The 19,919-nt window shown below is 35.3% G+C and overlaps 2 protein-coding genes across 4 annotated transcripts in view; both read right to left on the reverse strand.

Moving 5' to 3' along the window:
- Nucleotides 1-857: 857 nt before the first annotated feature.
- On the reverse strand, nucleotides 858-11,975 carry tmem87b (transmembrane protein 87B). 3 transcript variants are annotated; one of them, XM_084092379.1, is made up of 20 exons: nucleotides 11,805-11,975; nucleotides 10,630-10,690; nucleotides 10,418-10,509; nucleotides 10,197-10,331; nucleotides 9,269-9,325; nucleotides 9,135-9,179; nucleotides 8,936-9,029; nucleotides 8,767-8,828; nucleotides 7,158-7,341; nucleotides 6,251-6,350; nucleotides 6,080-6,173; nucleotides 5,328-5,399; nucleotides 4,262-4,370; nucleotides 4,124-4,182; nucleotides 3,929-4,032; nucleotides 3,734-3,807; nucleotides 3,554-3,624; nucleotides 2,816-2,868; nucleotides 2,677-2,707; nucleotides 858-2,310 (listed from the first exon to the last, which is right to left on the reverse strand). In XM_084092379.1, the coding sequence occupies exons 1-20, from the start codon at nucleotides 11,940-11,942 to the stop codon at nucleotides 2,269-2,271; spliced, it is 1,677 nt and encodes a 558-aa protein (XP_083948505.1). In that variant the 5' UTR covers nucleotides 11,943-11,975; the 3' UTR covers nucleotides 858-2,268. The 3 variants fall into 3 exon arrangements, with proteins under 3 accessions (XP_083948505.1, XP_083948503.1, XP_083948504.1); XM_084092377.1 differs by having other exon boundaries at nucleotides 4,262-4,366; nucleotides 5,324-5,399; nucleotides 11,805-11,973; XM_084092378.1 differs by lacking the exon at nucleotides 5,328-5,399 and adding an exon at nucleotides 5,829-5,904 and having other exon boundaries at nucleotides 4,262-4,366; nucleotides 11,805-11,963.
- Nucleotides 11,976-17,190: 5,215 nt separating this feature from the next.
- The window catches only part of mertka (c-mer proto-oncogene tyrosine kinase a), a 42,236-nt gene continuing 39,507 nt past the window's right edge, over nucleotides 17,191-19,919 (reverse strand). The window contains exon 19 of the mRNA XM_084093989.1: nucleotides 17,191-19,141. Coding sequence (XP_083950115.1) covers nucleotides 18,715-19,141 — 427 coding nt within the window. The 3' untranslated portion in view covers nucleotides 17,191-18,714. The remainder of the gene's footprint in view (nucleotides 19,142-19,919) is intronic.

Below are 19,919 nucleotides of genomic sequence, written 5' to 3' on the forward strand. Positions count from 1 at the left end.
GTATATGAAGAAGTGCTGTACTTACCATTTGGTTAGGGATGCCCCCTTGTGGCTTCACTGAAAATATAGATGAAAATAATAAATATAAAATTTATTATAAAGGCCTATATTTCACAGACATGGCTAAGGGCTTAGATTAAGCCAGGATTAGGCCTTAGTTAAATTAGGACATTAAAGTAGCTTTTATAAACATGCCTCAGAATTTTATTTATTTTTACAGGTGTGCATCTTGAGACAAAACAATGTAGGTCTGTCCCTCACAGCCTTGTTTTTATCCGCGGTAAATTCAAAATGGCGTCTAACCTGCCTAAGGTTGACGAGGAACGAAAATCTCTAGAGCGTTTGATTAGTAAACAAACAAACAAACAAAAAACACTCGGTGTAGTGGAGTCATTGTGATGAATGTGTTCATTCACGAAACTCTTCTCAGAGAAAGTGGTGAGAAATAATGGTAATACTTGGTAAAGTATTTACTAATCTAAAAGAATGACCTTCATTTTCAAGCTTATCTTTCATAGAACAGACTACATGAAATTACAATGTCATGGTCAATCATATTATCAGATATGTTCTCACCTTCAGGACACTGTGAACCCTATTAAACAACATATGATACAGTAAGACCCACAACAACTCGACGCCTCCGAACTCACGATTTGACTGTAATAAAGAGTCTTTATTGCAACCCACTTTGTTTAACGTGTATAAAACGTGGATAAACATTCATGTAGACAGGAAACAGACAGGACCTGAGCTCTATTGGACGCCAAGTGTGCTTTCCTCTTTGAATAACGTGAGCTCACATTCGAGGAGACTACCTGATTGTTAGCAAACAGAAAAGGCAATGAAAAATACTGTAAAGTAAAGCGTTTTTATGAAGCAAACAAAACAGTAACACATGATGGACAAGGTCAGCATCATACAGATAAATTAAGCACATCACTGCATCCCATGACCAAAAGAAACCACAATAACTTAAAGTGCGCTTTATAATATACACAATTCAGAAGTTATTTCACGTTTCGTTTCATCTCAAGGACACATAAAGGAAATAAAAAGACATCTTTCGTAAGTTTAACAGTCACATCGTTCTGTTAAGCAGACATGTCACAGAATGTCCAACCGAGACCAGGGCCGATTTTACAGTGATACTGCAGAACAAAACTCAAGAACAGAAGTGTGTTAAGGCTTCAGTATGCATCTACACACAGATCCAAGAGTTGTACGCTTTTCCTCAAAAAGAAAAACAAACATGTAATGGAATATTTCACCATGAAATGCAAAAGCTGCAAGCCTTTATGCTACTTTGTTGCCTACAACCAAAGTTCAAGCTCAAAAAATGCATCTTAAAAACACAAAAATGCATCTCATGCGCTATATTCCAACTCAATAGTTTTGTGTGAGGAACAGACCAAAATAGAAGTTATTCACTGCTCTTAAATCTCATTCACAAAGGTTTTTGGCCAGTAATGGCTTAAATTTAGCTCTCTTCCTCACACAAAGCTATCATATGATTTCAGAAGACTTGCACAAGTCGTATGCACTACTAAATTCTCTTTCAGAACTTCTACGGTACAAAAATGAGGCCAAATAAATTATAACAATTTCAATTTCAGGGGGAAAAGTTGAGCTGGGCTCTGTGCAAAACAAAAACAACTTCATACAATTATTCAGAATATTTATGAAAAATTAAGAATCATTCTGCATATTTAAATCACTCCCTGCACAAATACAAATTCGACAAACCGACAGACATTCTACTATTCACATCATGTGCTGAAATTATAGACAAAATGTTTGAAATAACACTTTATAAACAGCCAAAGAAATGAAGAAGACGCTTTGGTCAACTTGAAGTTCCTTATCAATGTTTTTCAATATCAAATGACACTCACACAAAACAAACCCATTTGAATAATACATTATCTCTCCATATAATCAATTCTTCATAATTTTGACAGGTATGTCATTACGAAAGTTTAGAAACATAGACCGTTGTCACTTTATACAGATCAATGATGACTTTAAAGTCTTCTGGACGTTTGAACAGTTCAGGAAAAAAAGAGGTATCACCTCACATAAAGTTCAGGTAGTGCGGCGTCTAGATCATCTAGAATGCGTCCACCGCTTCAGCACGATTCCTTCAGTGTACCCCAAATCCGCCAACCAAACGGACCAAAGGAGGAGTCTGTGGCTCTCTGGTGAGGGTCAGATGCCAGTTGTAGGAACAGCGGTTTGGTTGATCTCTGGAGCTTTGCTTTCGCATCCTCACTCCATTTTAGACATCTCATACTTGGTGGTCATGATCTCCTGTTGAAAATCATGTATTAATTAATCAAATTGTAAATGTGATAGAAATATATACACAAGTGATGGACAAAATAATGGAAATTACATTTTAATGATGCCGCTGTGTCTAATGCACACATCTGACATTTCAATTTACAAACCAATTTTTGTCAGTTTTTCGTTTTTATTTAATTTCCAACATTAATACCTTGCTGTGCTGTACCATACTGCATACTTTAATGCAACGTAATAATTATAAAATGGCATTATGTGATGACTCATTATTTTGTCTACCCCACGGATCCCATTTCAGTAGCAAAACAGTAAGAAAAAACTAAAAGATAAAGCAAAGCAAAGCTATGGTAGAAATAAAATGAGTTTACATACCTCATCTGAGTCGAGAAGAACAGGAAGAGCTCTGAAATAAGAGACATGAATTGTTTTTTCTTGTATACAGCAGAGGGCGTATGTATGTATGTATGTGGGTATTTAAGTATATATGTTTGTAAAACAGAAAATGACCTACACATCAGAAAGAGAGGTAGGAATATTGTCCTCCACCCACTTCAAGTCGTCATCCTGCAACAATCAAATATTTCTTGTTGCATGAATAATTACATTTATTGATATTTACTAGATTTTTATTATGGACATTCAAACACCCACGCAATCTTATTCTTAAATGACGATTCTACTATGTCTATTAAAACCTTTGACAAGTACGATCACAGCTGAGCATTCAGATCTGCATTCACGCTGCCACTAACCCAGAGAGAGCAGTTGTCATGTCTTTTCAACCACACAGTATCATATTATCACAGAAGAACTGGAATAAAAATATAATAATAACTCGGATATAAACACAATTGTCTACGGAAGCGAACAAAATCAGCTTTTAAAAGAAACTTGATGCTTCAAATAAAAACTGTATCAATTACATTGTTACACCAGTAGGTGGAGACAAGTGACTGTTAAATAATGTATTTTCAGCATCAGAAAGATTTCCTATTATCAATGTTGAAAACAGTTGTGCTGCTTCATATTTTTATGGAAAACCGTGATACATTTTTTCATGATTCTTTGATGAACAGAACAGCATTTAAATAAATAAATAAAAAAATCTTTTGTGACATTATAAATGTCTTTACTGTCACTTTTGATTATTTTAAGGCATCCTTGCTAAATAAAAGATTGCTTTAAAAAAAAATTACTGTAAAAATATATTTGAAAAAGTTTTATAACTATATTGGAGAATTAAACTGACCGCATTAGCTGCTGCAGGCTTCACTGTTCCATTGGTTTCTGTCTTCGCTGCTCTCAACTTGATCCCATCAGCTGAAGGTGAAAGAATGCATATTAATTAACCCACAATTTTCATTTAACACCATTTCCACACAGTGCAATAATATACAGTGAATACCTCAATACATATAGTGTTACTGACCAATATTTGCAGACACCAGGAACTCTTCGATCTCCTCATCATCCGAGTCATCAATGAGCGGCGTGAACGCATACCTACACACAGAGCATATGGACACTGCTTTAGAAGGAATTGGTTTCTTTGGACTGGATTTACATTGGACTGAACATATCACTTAGATTTGGACCATAAAGATGATATGTTCAGTACGCTTGCCTTTGGTTGTTGGCAGACGGCCTCCACAGAAACATGATGACCAGCAGAATGATGGAGAACAGGAACCTCCAGAATGCATCGTCCACCCACAGCTCCATCCAGTCCTGCTCATAAACACACGACAACCAGTTTCAAGTGTTCTGGATCTGCTCCAATCTGAGTAGAGCTGTGACCTCAGAGAGTTCAGATACTCACCGCCTGGCAGTCTGATAACCGGAACTTCTTTGTTGTCCAAACCATGAAAATGATGGAGGCTGAAACACACGCCACATATAAATCAACTTTGACTGGGTTTCATTTTTTAACTCTATTCAGTTCATGCCTTATACTCACCGAGAACAGCAAAGATGAGCGTGTTGGTGAAGTGCCTGTACAAAGACAACTTCACTGGGTTTCTCCTGAGTTTTAGAGTCTTAATGGTTTGTGCCAGACTGACAAATATGTGAGATATAGTCAAGGAAATGAGACACTGGCTTATACAGGAACAAAAGACTAGGAATATTATGGGTTGTTATTAACCTAATGTTCGTGCATAACGTGTGGCATGCCATCAATTATCACAGAGAAAAACAAAAAAATACACTAGAATAGAATAATGTTGAAAATATGCAACTATCACACTGTTTTAAAAGTATAACCATGCACATAAATGTTAGGCATGAGACATACTCCACACAATATTGTGAACGCAAGCACTTCTAGCTACACAAGTTTTATATTTTGATATCATAATATGCATATTATTTACAATATATTTAATAATAATAAAATACTATGTTTTGGTATGCAGTCAGGTTGAGTTGACAAGATCAAGATACACTACCATTCAAATGTTTGGGGTCGGTGAGATTTTTTTAATCCTTTTGAAAGAAGTCTCTGAAAGAACTTAAATTACTTAAAATAACTATTCTATTTGAATATATTATAAAATGTATTAATAAAATGCATTTCTTATTATTATCAGTGTTGAAAACAGTTATGAAGCTTCATATTTTTGTGGAAACTAGGATTCTTTGATGAATAGAAAGTTCAAAAGAAAAACATTTATTTGAAATAGAAATATTTTGTAACATTATAAAAGTCTTTGCTGTCACGTTTGATCAATTTAATGCATCCTTGCTTAGTAAAAGTATAATTTTTTTTTTTTTAAATCGAACTGACCCCAAACTTTTGAACTGTAGTGTAGTGCTAAAACACACAAGCTTGCATTATATGGATCTTTACAGTAAACATTTCGCATTGATTTACACAGTGAAGGACGAGGACATATGGACATTATGCTGAAAATAAAAAGGATTATTCTAGCAGGAAAGGCATACGGCATCATGCAGGAATAAATATGGCCAATAGACACACTGTGCAGGGGCAAAGACACAAACACGGCTTCCCAAAAGGATATCCACCAACACAGAGAGGAGTCAAGCAGAGCCAGGGGAATGTTGGCTAGCAGGGCCAGGTCAGAGTCTTTAGCCTGAGAAAATAAGGAACGAGTTCTTCTCCAATATAAACTGAAGACTAAATCACACTGAAATGAACATACACCCTGTAAAACCCTTCTCAACTACACATGCAAGAAATATGCAATGACAGAATGAGTCATTTTAACACGGTTAGGTTATCGGTGACGCTTTACAATAAGATCTAATTTGTTAACATTAGTTAATGCATTGGCTAAAATGAGCAAAACATCTTTAAAGCATTTATTCATCTTTGTTAATGTTAGAAGAAAAAAAAACGTTTTTTATTGTCATTCACGGTGCATTAACTAATGTTAACAAATACAACTTTTGATGTTGTAAATGTTAAATTTGACATCAACTAAGATTAATAAATGGATTTAATATTAAAAAATATTTTATATTATTAACAAATGAACAGGTTTGATAAGCCCATCGGAAGGATATGAACCAGATGAATGAAGAATCAAACATAGCTAGTATGACATAAGAGATGAGGGCTGGTCCATTATCTCGACCCTTACAGATCAACAAACACCAATCACATTCATTATTCACAACAGATAAATGCTTGCAACTCTAAAGCCCTAATGATGTCTCATTGACATTTATTAAAATAATCAATTATGCAGTTGCATAAGAAAAAAATGGGGAAGTGTGAATGGTTTAAAATGCTCCAGGACGTCATCTTTACCCCAGTGATCCTCAGAACGCCCTCGATCGCAGCGAATGAGAAGTAAAGCACACCCAGACCCACCACTCTGTGCATGACGGTGCCTAAACGTGGTCTGAGGACAGAAAAACATCATCATCTCACGCTCTATAATCATCCTGAAACCTGAAAATCAATGCTTTCATCACTCACTTGACAATGCCGTACCCAAGACTGACAATGATGACGAGCAAACGGGCCAGAGTCCTCTTCAGAGCAGAGACGAGCTCGGCGAAGATCAGAAGACCCTGAGCTGGAGAGAACACAAACTATTAACTAGAAACAGAGTCAACTATTTACTATTAAACATAGAATCCTATTTGAAGTTTGTTTTTTAGTAAAAATATCGATCCAAGTGTCATTCATTTTAAAGAATAAAACATTTTACAAAAAGGTTTGTTCAATTTTACTTGATAAAAATTATTTTAGTGTTGAAAATGAAGACAAAAGGAGACTCGTTTGAGACCTGTTTCTTTCAAATTTTGAAAGAAATTAATACTTTTATCCAGCAAGGATGCATTAAATTGTTCAAATGCTAGTATGTTCTTTTAAAATTTCTATTCATCAAAGAATATCACGGTTTCTACAAAAATATGAAGCAGCACAACTGTTTTCAGCATTGATAATAATAATAAATGTTTCTTGAGCATCATATCATCATATTAGAATGATTTCTGAAGGATCATGTGACACTGAAGACTGGAGTAATGATGCTGAAAATACAGCTTTGATCACAGGAATAAATTACATTTTACTATGTATAAACAGTTATTTTAAATTGTAATATTTCACAATATTATTGTTGTTTTACTGTTTTTGCTCATAAATACAGACTTGATGAGCAAAAGAGACTTTTTTAAGCAACATATAGAAATTTTACCGACCCCAAACCTTTGAATGGTCGCGTACATCAAATAAAAATGAAAAAATACCCTACATGACACCATTTTATCTCACGCAACAGTTTTACATGTAACTTAAGTGTCTACATTTGTTTGGCCATGGTAAGAGAAGTTCTGAAATTGAGAAAGAAAGTGTGTTAGAGTGTATTCTGACTAACATGCAGATCCCACGTTGTTAGTGTTCTGATATTCAGCACAGAAGACGGCCTTCTCTATCATGCCCAAAAATATGACTCCTGCAATCCAGAACTGGATCCTCAGCAGGTCTTTCCAGTAGCAGGACGACCAGACGAACCAGAGCAGAGCGTACAAAATGTACACCATACACATCACCATGTAGAACTGAAGAAAAGAGACAGGAAATGTGTTATCCCGTTTACACAACACCGTTTCAACCAAAAACGGAAAACTTTTTGTCTTTTGGCTGTTCATTTACAATACAACAGTGTTTTAGGGGCCCAAACAAGCAAACTTTGGAAAACAGGTTTCAAAGTGCAAGTCTCCTTGTAAACTACAAAGAAATGATGTCATGCGTATCACATGTTCAATCTATAGGCCCGTAGTGTTTCTTCACAAAATAACATCGCCAACTACTGGCCTGGCAGAAGAATACAGCGTTTTTAGTCGTTTTCACGAATCTGTGAGAACGGGAATCGTTTTTGACAACGTTGTCAAACCTTTCCGTCTTTAATACTTTGTTGTCATGTAAATATAACCTAAGATTTTTTTACTATCAAGATTTTAGCATTCACCAGATTTAAACCGTCCACTTAGAAAAGTAAAAGCACATCTCTCCTCAACCAGACACAGGATTTAAGCTTTCACTCATGTTCACAGCTAGCCTGGAAATCCAGAGTTCTCGCGAGAGCACAAGTTGAATTTGCTCAGCGAGTTTACTCTGGTGTCGAGTAATGATGCTCATTAAATATGCCCCTGTAGCCGAGTCTGCACCAATCACATCGGGTTATCTGATAGAGGCGGGCCAGAGGCGAGCTAAACAGAAGACGACAGCGCTGCAACGTCGAAGTCATTAGTAAACATGGCAAGATGGCTATGGATGAACACCAGTTGTTTGAAACGGCTTTGGCCGCTACAATGAACGAGTTAGACTTGGCTTTTTATCTAAAAGAGGAACAGAAGACGGCGCTCGAATCCTTCCTTTGCAAGAAGGCCGTTTTTGCTGTTTTGCCGACCAGATACGGCAAGAGTCTAATCCACCAGTTAGCTCCGCTGGTGGCTAAGCGAATGGGGCTTGTTGTGATTGGTCGTAGTGTTATCCAATTGCGTGCAGTGAGATTTTCAAATGCATGCTTGGTGCCGCCCCTCGAGCTGGCCTATTTTCATTAGTCGATGCCAGACCATTAAAGTCCGTAAATTTTGATTTCAGTTGGACTTTAATCTTTCAGATTTGGGTCTGGATTTCCAGGCTAGTTCACAGCACAAATATGGCAGGATAAGCTTAATAGGGCTTTCTAGGGTTTTAATTATGGCTTTTGATAAGAAAAATTACACTACTGTTCAAAATATTTTGAACAGATGGCAAGAAATTAATATTGAATGAATGCATTCATATTTTTATTAAATAAATGCAGACTTGGTGAGCATAAGAGAATTCTTTCAAAAATATTAAACAAAATCTCACCGACCCCAAACTTTTTTGAACTAGTGTATATTTAATTATAATAATGCATATTATATATTTTATTATAATACTGATCATATTGCACCAATAAACAAATGACACAAAACCGATGAGCAACTACTTACGATCATGAGAGGCCATTCAGTGACAGAGAGAAAGCCGTGGGTTCCCTTCATCATAACACTGACTGAAACACACAATTTAGATAAGATGAAATGAGAAAAGACGACGTAACTGCACTGAAACACCTTTTTAAGCAGCGAAATATTCATGCATTTAGGTGATTATGCCTACAAGTTAAATTCCAGTTGACATCTTGTTTGTTTGGATGGATCGCCACCACCAGCAGGTACGGCCCGTCCCTCCAGGTCGTAGCAATCACATTTTCCTTCCAACAAAGAAATTATGCGCCATTATGTAACAAATCTTTTACTCTCTCAATCTTTTACTGCATTGGCAAATACTCCATATATTATGTCCCAGAATGTCTCACCTTTGCTTCAGCCTCAGCAACAGGAGAACTTGTGAAACTGCCTTCCTAATATTAAAAAAACAAAAATATGTTTCTCTTAGATATTTGGAGAACAATCAGGCTTTCAAAGCAGGTCAAAAGTTCACGGCAACTACCTGGAACTCGCCATCCACTGCGGCCGTTTTCAGTGTTTTCGGTTCTGCTTTTGATTTCTGCAGAGAAATGTGTAATAGACAACATTTAAAAAAAGCAAGTAACATTTAATCTCCTAACATGCAATTATGAAATAAAGATTAACATCAGCTGACTGTCAGGAAGTTGAAAGAGGTTGTAAACAAGACACTCATATGACATTATTGTGAGCTGTTTTTGTAAGTATCATGCTAGTATTTGTTGGACTGCCTTTAATTTATGCTGATTTTAATGTTTTAAAATATATTATTGTGTCAGAGAACACAGAGAATGTGAGAATGAGATTTCTTTCACATTGTAGTTATGTGTGTGTGTGTGTGTGTATTATATAAAATGAAAAAAATAATAATAATAAATTCTCGTCTCTGACCAGTATTGTTGTCTCTAACTAAAACTATTAAAAATTCATTTTGTTAATTGAAATAAATCTGAACTATAACATTTTTAAGAAAAAAAGAGAAATATTTCCTTCCTTCAACTAACTGAAGTACTAAAATTACTAAAACTGAAATAAAAATGGTAACAGTTAACATTAACTAACATTACCTAACAATAAGCAATATATTTCTACAGCATTTATTGATGTTAGATAATAAAAATATTCTTGTTCATGTTAGTTCACAGTGCATTCACAAATGATCTTGAAAGCTAAACAGAAATATTTTAAATAATAAACACAAAAGTGACAAAAGCACATGACATAATTACTAAAAGTTAAACTAAAATGAAAACTGAAAATATAAAAAGAAAAATAAGATTTTTCTAAATAGTACACTGACCTGGACCAACACTTATCTGGACCCACAATAAAAAATGTGACTAAGTCAAGCTGATTAAAAATGAGGCAACAGCAGTTACATTACTGAGTGAGATCAAGTGTTGCAAACGTACATTGAACATAGGGAAGATGTGCATGTCACTGCGGCAGGAAAATTCCCTGTATCTGTGCTGAATATACTCTCCGGGTCCGAGAGGGTTCGGGTCCATACTCTTGCCTCGACTCAGTGGCGTCTTTTCATACATTTCCTGAGCGAGCAAACAAACAAATGATCAACAAAGAAAGAGCATCACACACCACTGGATTTCAGAAGCATACTACAGGTGCCACTCACTTCAATATTGTTGTACTCATTGTGACATGGGTAATGCTTCAAAAACCACTGAATGGTGAACGTCACTTCCTCTGGGCAACCAAATGATGTCACTGCAAAGAGAATAAAGACCTTACGTCACTATGCAGTTAATAACGATCATAATAAATGAATGTGTTTATTCAGCTTCATCTTTGATCTATGCAAAAACAAAAACACAAAAAAACAGATACCTTTCAGTTCAATGTCAGTGTCCTTATACATGGATTTTCTTAACAATAAAGGTCTTGATGTCTAGAAAAGAGAATATTGAGTTACTAAAAAAAAATGTAACAGTACATATGAAGAGTTCAGATGCAAAAGCCTCTAAGTGCCATCTTTTCTTCTAGAATGATCATTTTTATCAAGCTTGTATATTTAAGTTCAGTCATTTCACTTAAATGAAATTTGAATTCATTGCCATTTAAGTGAAATTACTGAACTTAAATATATGAGCTTCATAAAAATGATCATTCTAGAAGAAAATTTCAGATGGCACTTAGAGGCTTTTGCATCTGAACTGTTCATATACAGAAAACATACAATGTGCAAAATCTTTCTACAGTTTTTTTTTTCTTTTTTTTCAGAGAAAGAGCTTGCTAGTAAATTAAACTGCTGCGATATGGCATTGTCTTACAGTGGCAGCCACTGGAAACCTTCGTGGAAAAATTAGACAGGTCTTTAAATATTTGATAAGACCTTGTCACAAACTTTAACACAGATCATATGGACAATCAAAGGTGACAGCGTCACAGTCAAAATGTAATAAAGTAAAATCCTCAGTTTGCAGGAAAAGGCTCCATTTATTGCTATCAGATACAGCAAATAGTGACAAATGTTCTCTTTTTCCCTCAACACTTTGCTTCTTTGCATTGTGTCCTGCGTGTATAATGATTAAACTGGGTAACTATACTATCATTTATGGCACATCATAACTGCCTGCTACATGACCCAGAACTAACAAATACAACCATCTGATAATGACAGCATTATTCAATATCATCTCTCAAACGGGCCTCATTACCGCAGCCCTTCATGCCAGTTAAATTAGTAAAAAAATACACAATATTATGTTTTGGAAAGCTGTAGTATGAATCACTGAGCTAACTTACTATCACTATCACTGATTCCCCATGTAAACACAACAGCGTTATACTTCAACAATTTAGCAGTATTTCATAATCCGAATGACTCCGACAGCCGTCTCATAACGTTTTAATATAATTTCTAGGGGTTGTCTTACTAACAGTAACGTAAAAACTCGTAATCTATAAAATAAAGATGCCCTGGTATATAATACTAGCTGTTAGCATTTGGCCTCTTCGCTCATTGTCATCCATTTATAATCAAAAATATCATCCACTCTCACATTAAGCACTGTGATAGTCCACATTCCCATCTCTGGAGCGGCGTTAACTCCATTTAATGATGAAATGATTAATAGAAATGGGATTAAAAAGAGCAAATGGCTGCTGTCCCGTATCCACCGACAGCTTCGGACGGCCATGTTTACTGACCAGAGACGCGCGCACGCACACACACACACACACACACGCACACGCGCGCGCAAACATACACAGGCTGCGTCCGAAATCGCATACTCTCTTGAGTAGGTACTTATTTTGAATTTGAGTAACTAGTGCAAAATGCCCGTGCAAAATCAGTTTTTGTGTGTGTTTTTAGTAATTGTTGGTTTGGTGCCCGTGAAAGAGACTGTGAACGCATTGAATTCAGGGAGCAGGCTAGGTTACTACAAATGATGGCCGTGAATAAAATATAATATTCAGAAGTAAACAGTGTAGCTGAGTGTTGATGTATACCACAACCTTCTAAGTGCTAGTGCAAAATGCCCGTGCAAAATCAGTTTTTGAGCGTGTTTTTAGTAATTGTTGTTTTGGTGTGTTTGAGTGCTCATTGTTACAATTACACAGCAAAAGTTCAATGACATTTTTATTTGTGCAGGGTAGAAAGCACACAGTGAACTCGAGGAAACAGTTTGTGAATAGACTACTACAAATGATGCCCGTGAAAGAGACTGTGAACACATTGAATAGGATATGTTTAGTCGGTGAATAGCATAGGCTACTATTACACAGTAGCGATAACGTTAAGCGCACCAGAATGAAATATAATATTCAGAAGTATACAGCATAGCTGACTTACAGATTCAGTTTACATCCACAAATGAATAAGCGCGTCGATTCAGGGAGCAGTGCAAAGTGCCCGTGCAAAATCAGTTTTTGTGAGCTGATCGCCGTCAAAAAAGTTCAGGAGATATTTCTTAGTGATGGCTGATTTCAACAGTTTCAATATGATAGCATTTTGGAAAAAAAGTGTCATGAATTTATTGCATTTTTGGGGAAAAATAATCAGTTTTTATAATAGATCTTTGAAAATCCATATCTGGATTTGAATTTTTTATGATATTATAACCTAAAGATGCTATGTGAAAGTTTGAAAAATCTGGATTTTAATTTTTTATTATATTATAACCTAAATATGCTATGTGAAAGTTTGAAACAGAAAATAGTGGTTTTCATCTTTCCACTTTCTTGGTAAAGAAAACACATTTTTACTCAAATTAATCAAAATGGATTTATCACGTTCTAGACCAAACTATAATATTCAGAAGTAAACAGTGTAGCTGACTGAGTGTTTATGTCAGAATGTTTATTTTTAAACCACAACCTTTTAAAAATGATATATTTAACGATATCTTTAGCATTTCTCATCCAAACAACGTCAAACTTGGCACTGCACTTACTCGTGCCCGTGGCAACAGTAGCAGTTTGAAATCCATCGGACTAACGGTTCGAGAGATATGCGGTTAACAGACACACACACACACAGACAGACAGACGTTTCTGTAATTTATAGATAGATTACTTCAGGGCTGCTAAAAAAAGTATGTTCTATATAGTATCATATGCACACCAGAATCTCGCTGGAAGTAGAAGGTACTCCCACATGGAAAGAATCTATATAAACATATATGTTTTAATATAGGTTTTGATATAGGTTTTTAATATATGTGACATATATACAATTGGCCGTTTTCCTATATTATATGTACATATATGCACATATGTGTACATATATACGTGCATACATGTACCTATATAGGTACATATATGCACGTATATATGTGTGCATATATGCACCTATATGTTCACCTATATATGCACCTATATGTTTACCTATATATTAGTAAAATTATTAAAATCCATAGCTATAGGCAACATAAATAAAAGCCCAAAATGTAGAAATTTACATTATTTATTTACTTAAGAACAATCAAATAGTACAAGAACAAAAATAAGACAAAAAACTGAACAGAATTTTTTTTTTTTTTATCTTTTTGATCTTCTCAGCTCCGTGAGCTTCGAATTGATAGATGTGCCTATCTGAGCTATAGGCATCATGTATGACAGTTGCCAAAGTGAGATATGAGCTACAAAATGACCAGATCCTGCCATGAGCTATATAGGAGACATATCTTGTACATATAGGGCTTATATGTGGATATAAAGAAGCAATACAGGAGACCTATATGGCCATATGCACATATATGCACCTCAGTTTTGCCTATATGTGGCATATATACGCATATATGCAGCATATATTATCATATATGTGCATATATGCTGTATATATGCCGCATATATGTGCATATAAACTGCATATAGGTTTCATATATGCGCATATATCCTCATATAGGTTCTTTCCATGTGGGCTTTTTTGCCCACAGTACTCTTTTATCACTAGCCTACTGCGAATTTGGACATACTGCTTTTGTCACATACTGTTTTTCGTCTATTGGCCTATATAGTAGGGAAGTATGTGATTTCGGACGGAGCTACACACACACACACACACACACACACACACACACACACCTGTGCGTGCGCGTGACGCGACACGTCATGCCCTTCGTTGTCATAAAACAAACAAAATATCCTTTCAACAAAATTAATCTTTTTATAAACCTTTTGAAATTAAGCGATAACAACTAAAAATGACACACAATTTTATTGACACGCCTGAAATTACAATTTTGTGATTTGATTTTTTCATGTTCGCCTACACTTATTAAATAATTATTTTTTACACATTAATAATAACCCTTCCGAAAATGAACCATGGTTTTACTAAATAAATTTAAAAAAACTATGAAAAACTATATAGGCTATATATATATATATATATATATATATATATATATATATATATATATATATATATATATATATATTATTATTTTTTTTTTTATTTATTTATTTATTTTTTTTCTTCTTGGCACGTTGGCCACAATTATTGGCACCCCTTGAATTTTTTACGAGTAAAATATCTCTGAAGTATATTCCCATTAATATTTACCTTTTTTAGCACACCAGGGTGACTAGGAACATGAAATTGTCCAGCTATGACTTCTTGTTTCACAGGAGTTTAAATATGATGAATACACAAAGGCCAGATTTCTTTAATCATCCATCACAATGTGTAAAACCAAAGAATATAGTTCTGATGTGCAGCAAAAGATTGTTGAGCTTCACAAAATAGAGAGTGGCTGTAAGAAAATAGCTAAAGAATTGAAAATCCCCATTTTGACCATCAGGGCAATAATTAAGAAGTTCCAATCAACTAATGTTGTTATGAATCTGGCAGGAAGAGGACGTGTGTCTATATTGTCTTAATGCACGGTGAGGAAGAAAGTTTGAGTGGCCAAAGACTCTCCAAGGATCACAGATGGAGAATTGCAGAGATTACTTGAGTCTTGGGGGTCGGAAAGCCTAAAAAAAATGAGCAAACAACCCCTACATCCCCACATGTTGTTTGGGAGGGTTTCAAGAAAAATGCTCCTCGCTCCTCCAAAAACAAACTCCAGCATATTCAGTGGTCAGACACGACTGGATCTTCAAAAGGGACCGGATTCTGTGGTCAGATGAAACTAAAAAAGAGCTTTTTGGCAGCAAACCCAGCAGATGTGTTTGGTGCAAACAGGGATAAAAAGTACCCCATGCCTACGGTTAAATATACTGCTGGATCTTATATGTTGTGGGCCTATTTTTCTGCTGGAGGTCCTGGACTTCTTGTTCAGATACATGGCATTATGGATTCTAGCAAATACCAACAGATAAAAAATCAAAACCTGACTGCCTCTGCTAGAAATCTTATAATGGGCCGTGGTTGGACCTTCCATCAGGACAACGGTCCAAAACAAACATCAAAATCAACACAAGGGTAACTGAGCACAAAATGAAGCTTCTGCCATGACCGTCCCAGTCCCCTAAACTGAACACTATAGAAGGAGTGGGCTGAACTGAACAGAAGAAGCACCAACATGAACTTGTAGGATCTGGAGAGATTCTGTATGAAGGAATGGTCTCTGTTTTCCAAACTCATCTGGCATTATAGGAGAAAACTCAGATCTGTTATCTTGGCAAAAGGAGATTGCAAAAAGTATTTAATAAAAGGGTGCCAATAATTGTGGCCAACGTGTTTTGGAGAAAAACATTTATTTTATAATGTGACCCCCCCCCACACACACACACACTTTCAATTCTTTTACTTCAATGAAAGGTTAGATTTTTGTGAATTTTTTGAATGAAAGATCAAAAGGATAAACAATGCAGATTTATTTTTTACAGCCATTTTTGATCATATTTACCAGGGGTGCCATTAATTCTGACCACCACTGTATATATATATATATATATAAACGAAATTAAACATGGTTTTGCTATAATAACCATAGTTTAACCATGGTATTTATAGCAGAACTGAAATGTTGTGATACTTACATATTGATTGATGAACTCAGTAAACATCATATTTTAAGTGGAATTCACACTAAAAATCACAAGGGAACGTTTCTGAGTGACAGCTTCTCATATTAATGCTAAAAAAAAAAGATATTAAATGGCTCATTCAGACTATTAGGCTACTAGTCTGGGTTAACATTTATGACGGCAAAACCCTCAGGTACTGTTTGCGTGCCTGTCAAAAAATGACAGAATTTATTTTAATTTCAATTAAATGATTGTACCATATTCTAGTTCAATAATGTTTTTTTTATTTAATATTTTGTATTTTTATGGCACTAAATTATATTTATGCAGTAATCCATTTTTTTCACTTTTTGAGCATGGACCTGAAAATAAAATTTCCAACTTAAACGGTCATAAATATCAAACACTTTGTTTAAAATAAAGATGACACTTGGCAAATTATGTAGTGAAAAAAGTTTTAAAAAGTAAACTTGTAAAACAGTTATAAAACTTTACATTTATTGTTATGAAAAATGCTCAAAAATGCAATTTTCCATTTTAATATGAAATATATATTTCCCAAAACATGTTTTACTCTAAAAATGTGAGAAAATCAAAGCTATAAATCTAAACAAGTTGTGTTCCAAATCTGAGGTTGACATCTTAAAAAATGAGCTTTCAGTGAGATTGTGTTTGGCCGCAGTACCAAACGCTTCCACTAGATGAAATTCGTCTACCAATTATTTCCAATGCGCTCATTTTTTTTCAGGACCATTTAACCTTTTCGAATCATATCTATGATTTCTTTTTGTGTTCACACAGCAAGTGCCAAAACCTTTACCAAGTTTCGTACCATTCCGGTAAAGTAAAAAAAATAAAAATAAATTAAATGTAAAATTTTTCTGTCAAAAAAAATGACCGAACAGCACCAGAGGGTTAAAGTAAAACCATGGACAAAAACAATTACACAGCACCTCAAAGCAAATGTCATTTTGTTAGAACTATTTAATAAGATATTGTTCATAATGGCAGTAATAAATTGCACTTTTATATCAATCTCAAATTAATATTATACATATTGCTATTGTACCTCAATCAAAAGGTACAGTCTTACAAATTACTTCAGACAACATTTGAACATTTCTCCCATAGATTTTCTTCATGTCAGTTTAACTTCTAAGTTAAAATGTAAAAAACACTACATATAGACAAAGAGCATGTCCTTTATATTTACAAAAATGCATTACTAATATACAAATCAGATTCTATGCAAAAACAAAGTTTAGAAAAAGCTTAAAATCACAATGTAGCTTAATTTGATAACACTTTCAAAGACAATTACATTACAAAAGGAAACAGTCTCCTCTGAAAAATACAAGACTTGTTTCATAACATTTATAGCATCACAGTTTTGCGGTCTGTGCGTTAACATGCATTAAGGCAAAGACAACACCATGGTAAAGCTTTCTGACAAGTTCAACCAGGTGAGTTTAGGGTCCGTCGTGTTTCTGTGAACTGTGAAAGACTGTCTGAGGTCAAACCTGCACAAGGCTTTCCTCACACTGCACTCAATCTGTCATTTTGCAAGACATGAAATTGGAAATTGGTTGCAATATACTGGCATACTGTACACTACTGTTCAAATGTCTTGGGTCGGTAAGATTTTTCTAAGAAAAAAGTCTCTTATACTCATCAAAAACACTCAAATATTGTGAAATATTACATTTTAAAAGCTGAATTTTAGTTACATAACTCTTCAGTGTCACATGATCCTTCAGAAATCATTCTAATACGCTGATACGCGGCTCAAGAAACATTTATGATTATTATCAATGTTGAAAACTGCTGTACGGCTACATTAACTTTTTCAGGATTTTTTCAAGAATAGAAAGCTCATTTATTTGAAATAGAAATCTTTTATAACATTATAAATGTCTTTCCTGTCACCTTTAATTAATTTAATGTGTCCTTGCTGAATAAAAGTATTAATTTCTTTTAAAAAAAGAAGGAAAAAAATCATACTGACCCCTACAATTTGAAAGGCAGTGTAGTAATGAATGCCATCATGATGTTACTTTAGACTTTCCTCTACAACATCTGAGAGTGTTTAACAAGTCAGCACATATCTAATAATCTTATATAAATCACACAGATGTGTTTTAAAGATGGCTTGTAAACAGAAAATACCAATTTATTACATAACTTTTTGATGTCAAAACATTTTCTTGTAACTGAGCTTAATATACAGACTATATTTAAAGCATTCATGATTCCTCTGTAAAGTGTAACAGCGTCTCTGTGTTGCTTTCAGAACATTGATCTGTATTTCTGAGCATCCCATCAAGCCCATCATGTGAGTTTGGCAGTTTGTCTGACCACAAGTGTTCAAAAAATCTGAATGAAGTCATTATTTATTCAGTGTGTTGGCACTAGTGACACCGAAATTACACACTTTAGTTGGACGCCATGAAAAAAATGATGCAGTTCAAGTTCCCATCATGCAACTCTCCATCAGAGCAAACGTGTCGTGTCAGTGGATGTTTGCGGCGTCCCCGTCGCGTCCCTGACCGCTTCATCGCTGTCCTGTTGCAAGAGTCTGTGATTCAATAGTGGCATGTCAACAGCAGTTCTCGCCGCGTGTTCCCCGGAGGATTTGATGACAACCACGTAGCGGTCGTCCTCCGCGTCTGTGCTCTCGTGAACGTCCGCCGTGGTTTGGCGACTGCAGGACGGTGAGGAGGTCATCACAGGCCCTTCCGCCGCCACGCCGGGTGATTCGTCCTCCACCTCAGGGAAGCTGGTGTTGATGTAGATGATGTCCCTCCGGTTGGACACCGTGGGGAGTTTCCCGGCCAGATTCTCCAGTCTCTTCCTAACCTGCGTGAAGTCGGGTCGGTCCACCGGATCAGCGCTCCAGCAGCTGAACATGATATCATACCTGAAACACCACACAAGACATGTTATGTAAATACTGTTTTCCAGTATTTCCTCTAATTATGTTATATAAAGATTCCTAATTTTGTTTTTGAGTCTCCTACATTACGTTTACATGCATCCAAGGTCAAAAAACTATTTATTTATTTGGCACTGAATTATATTTATGCAGTAATCCATTTATTCACTTTTTGAGCATGGACCTGAAAATAAAATTTCCAACTTAAACAGTCATAAATATCAAACACTTGGTTTAAAATAAAGATGACACTTGGCAAATTATGTAGTGAAAAAAGGTTTTAAAAGTAAACTTGAAAAACAGTAATAAAACTTTACATTTATTGTTATGAAAAATGCTCAAAAATGAAATATATATTTCCCAAAACACGTTTTACTCTAAAAATGTGAGAAAATCAAAGCTATAAATCTAAACAAGTTGTGTTCCAAATTTGAGGTTGACATCTTAAAATATGAGCTTTCAGTGAGATTGTGTTTGGCCGCAGTACCAAACGCTTCCACTAGACGAAATTCGCCTACCAATTATTTCCAATGCGCTCATTTTGACTGTGTGACTATTTTTTTCAGGACCATTTTTCCTTTTTGTTACTTAACTGTTTTCTCACAGTGTCTGAAATTGTTCTATAAAGGATTCAGTCTCTTTAAACCCCTCCTCTTTCTGAGAGTTTCCTCTGCTCTGATTGGTCGGACGGCCCAGGCTGTTGTGATTGGTCGACCGCTTACAGCGCGTATCAAAAACAAAACCCCTATTACCATATCTGAGT

This window comes from Abramis brama, assembly GCF_963993115.1.
Source record: "Abramis brama genome assembly, chromosome: 19".
Classification (NCBI taxonomy): domain Eukaryota; kingdom Metazoa; phylum Chordata; class Actinopteri; order Cypriniformes; family Leuciscidae; genus Abramis; species Abramis brama.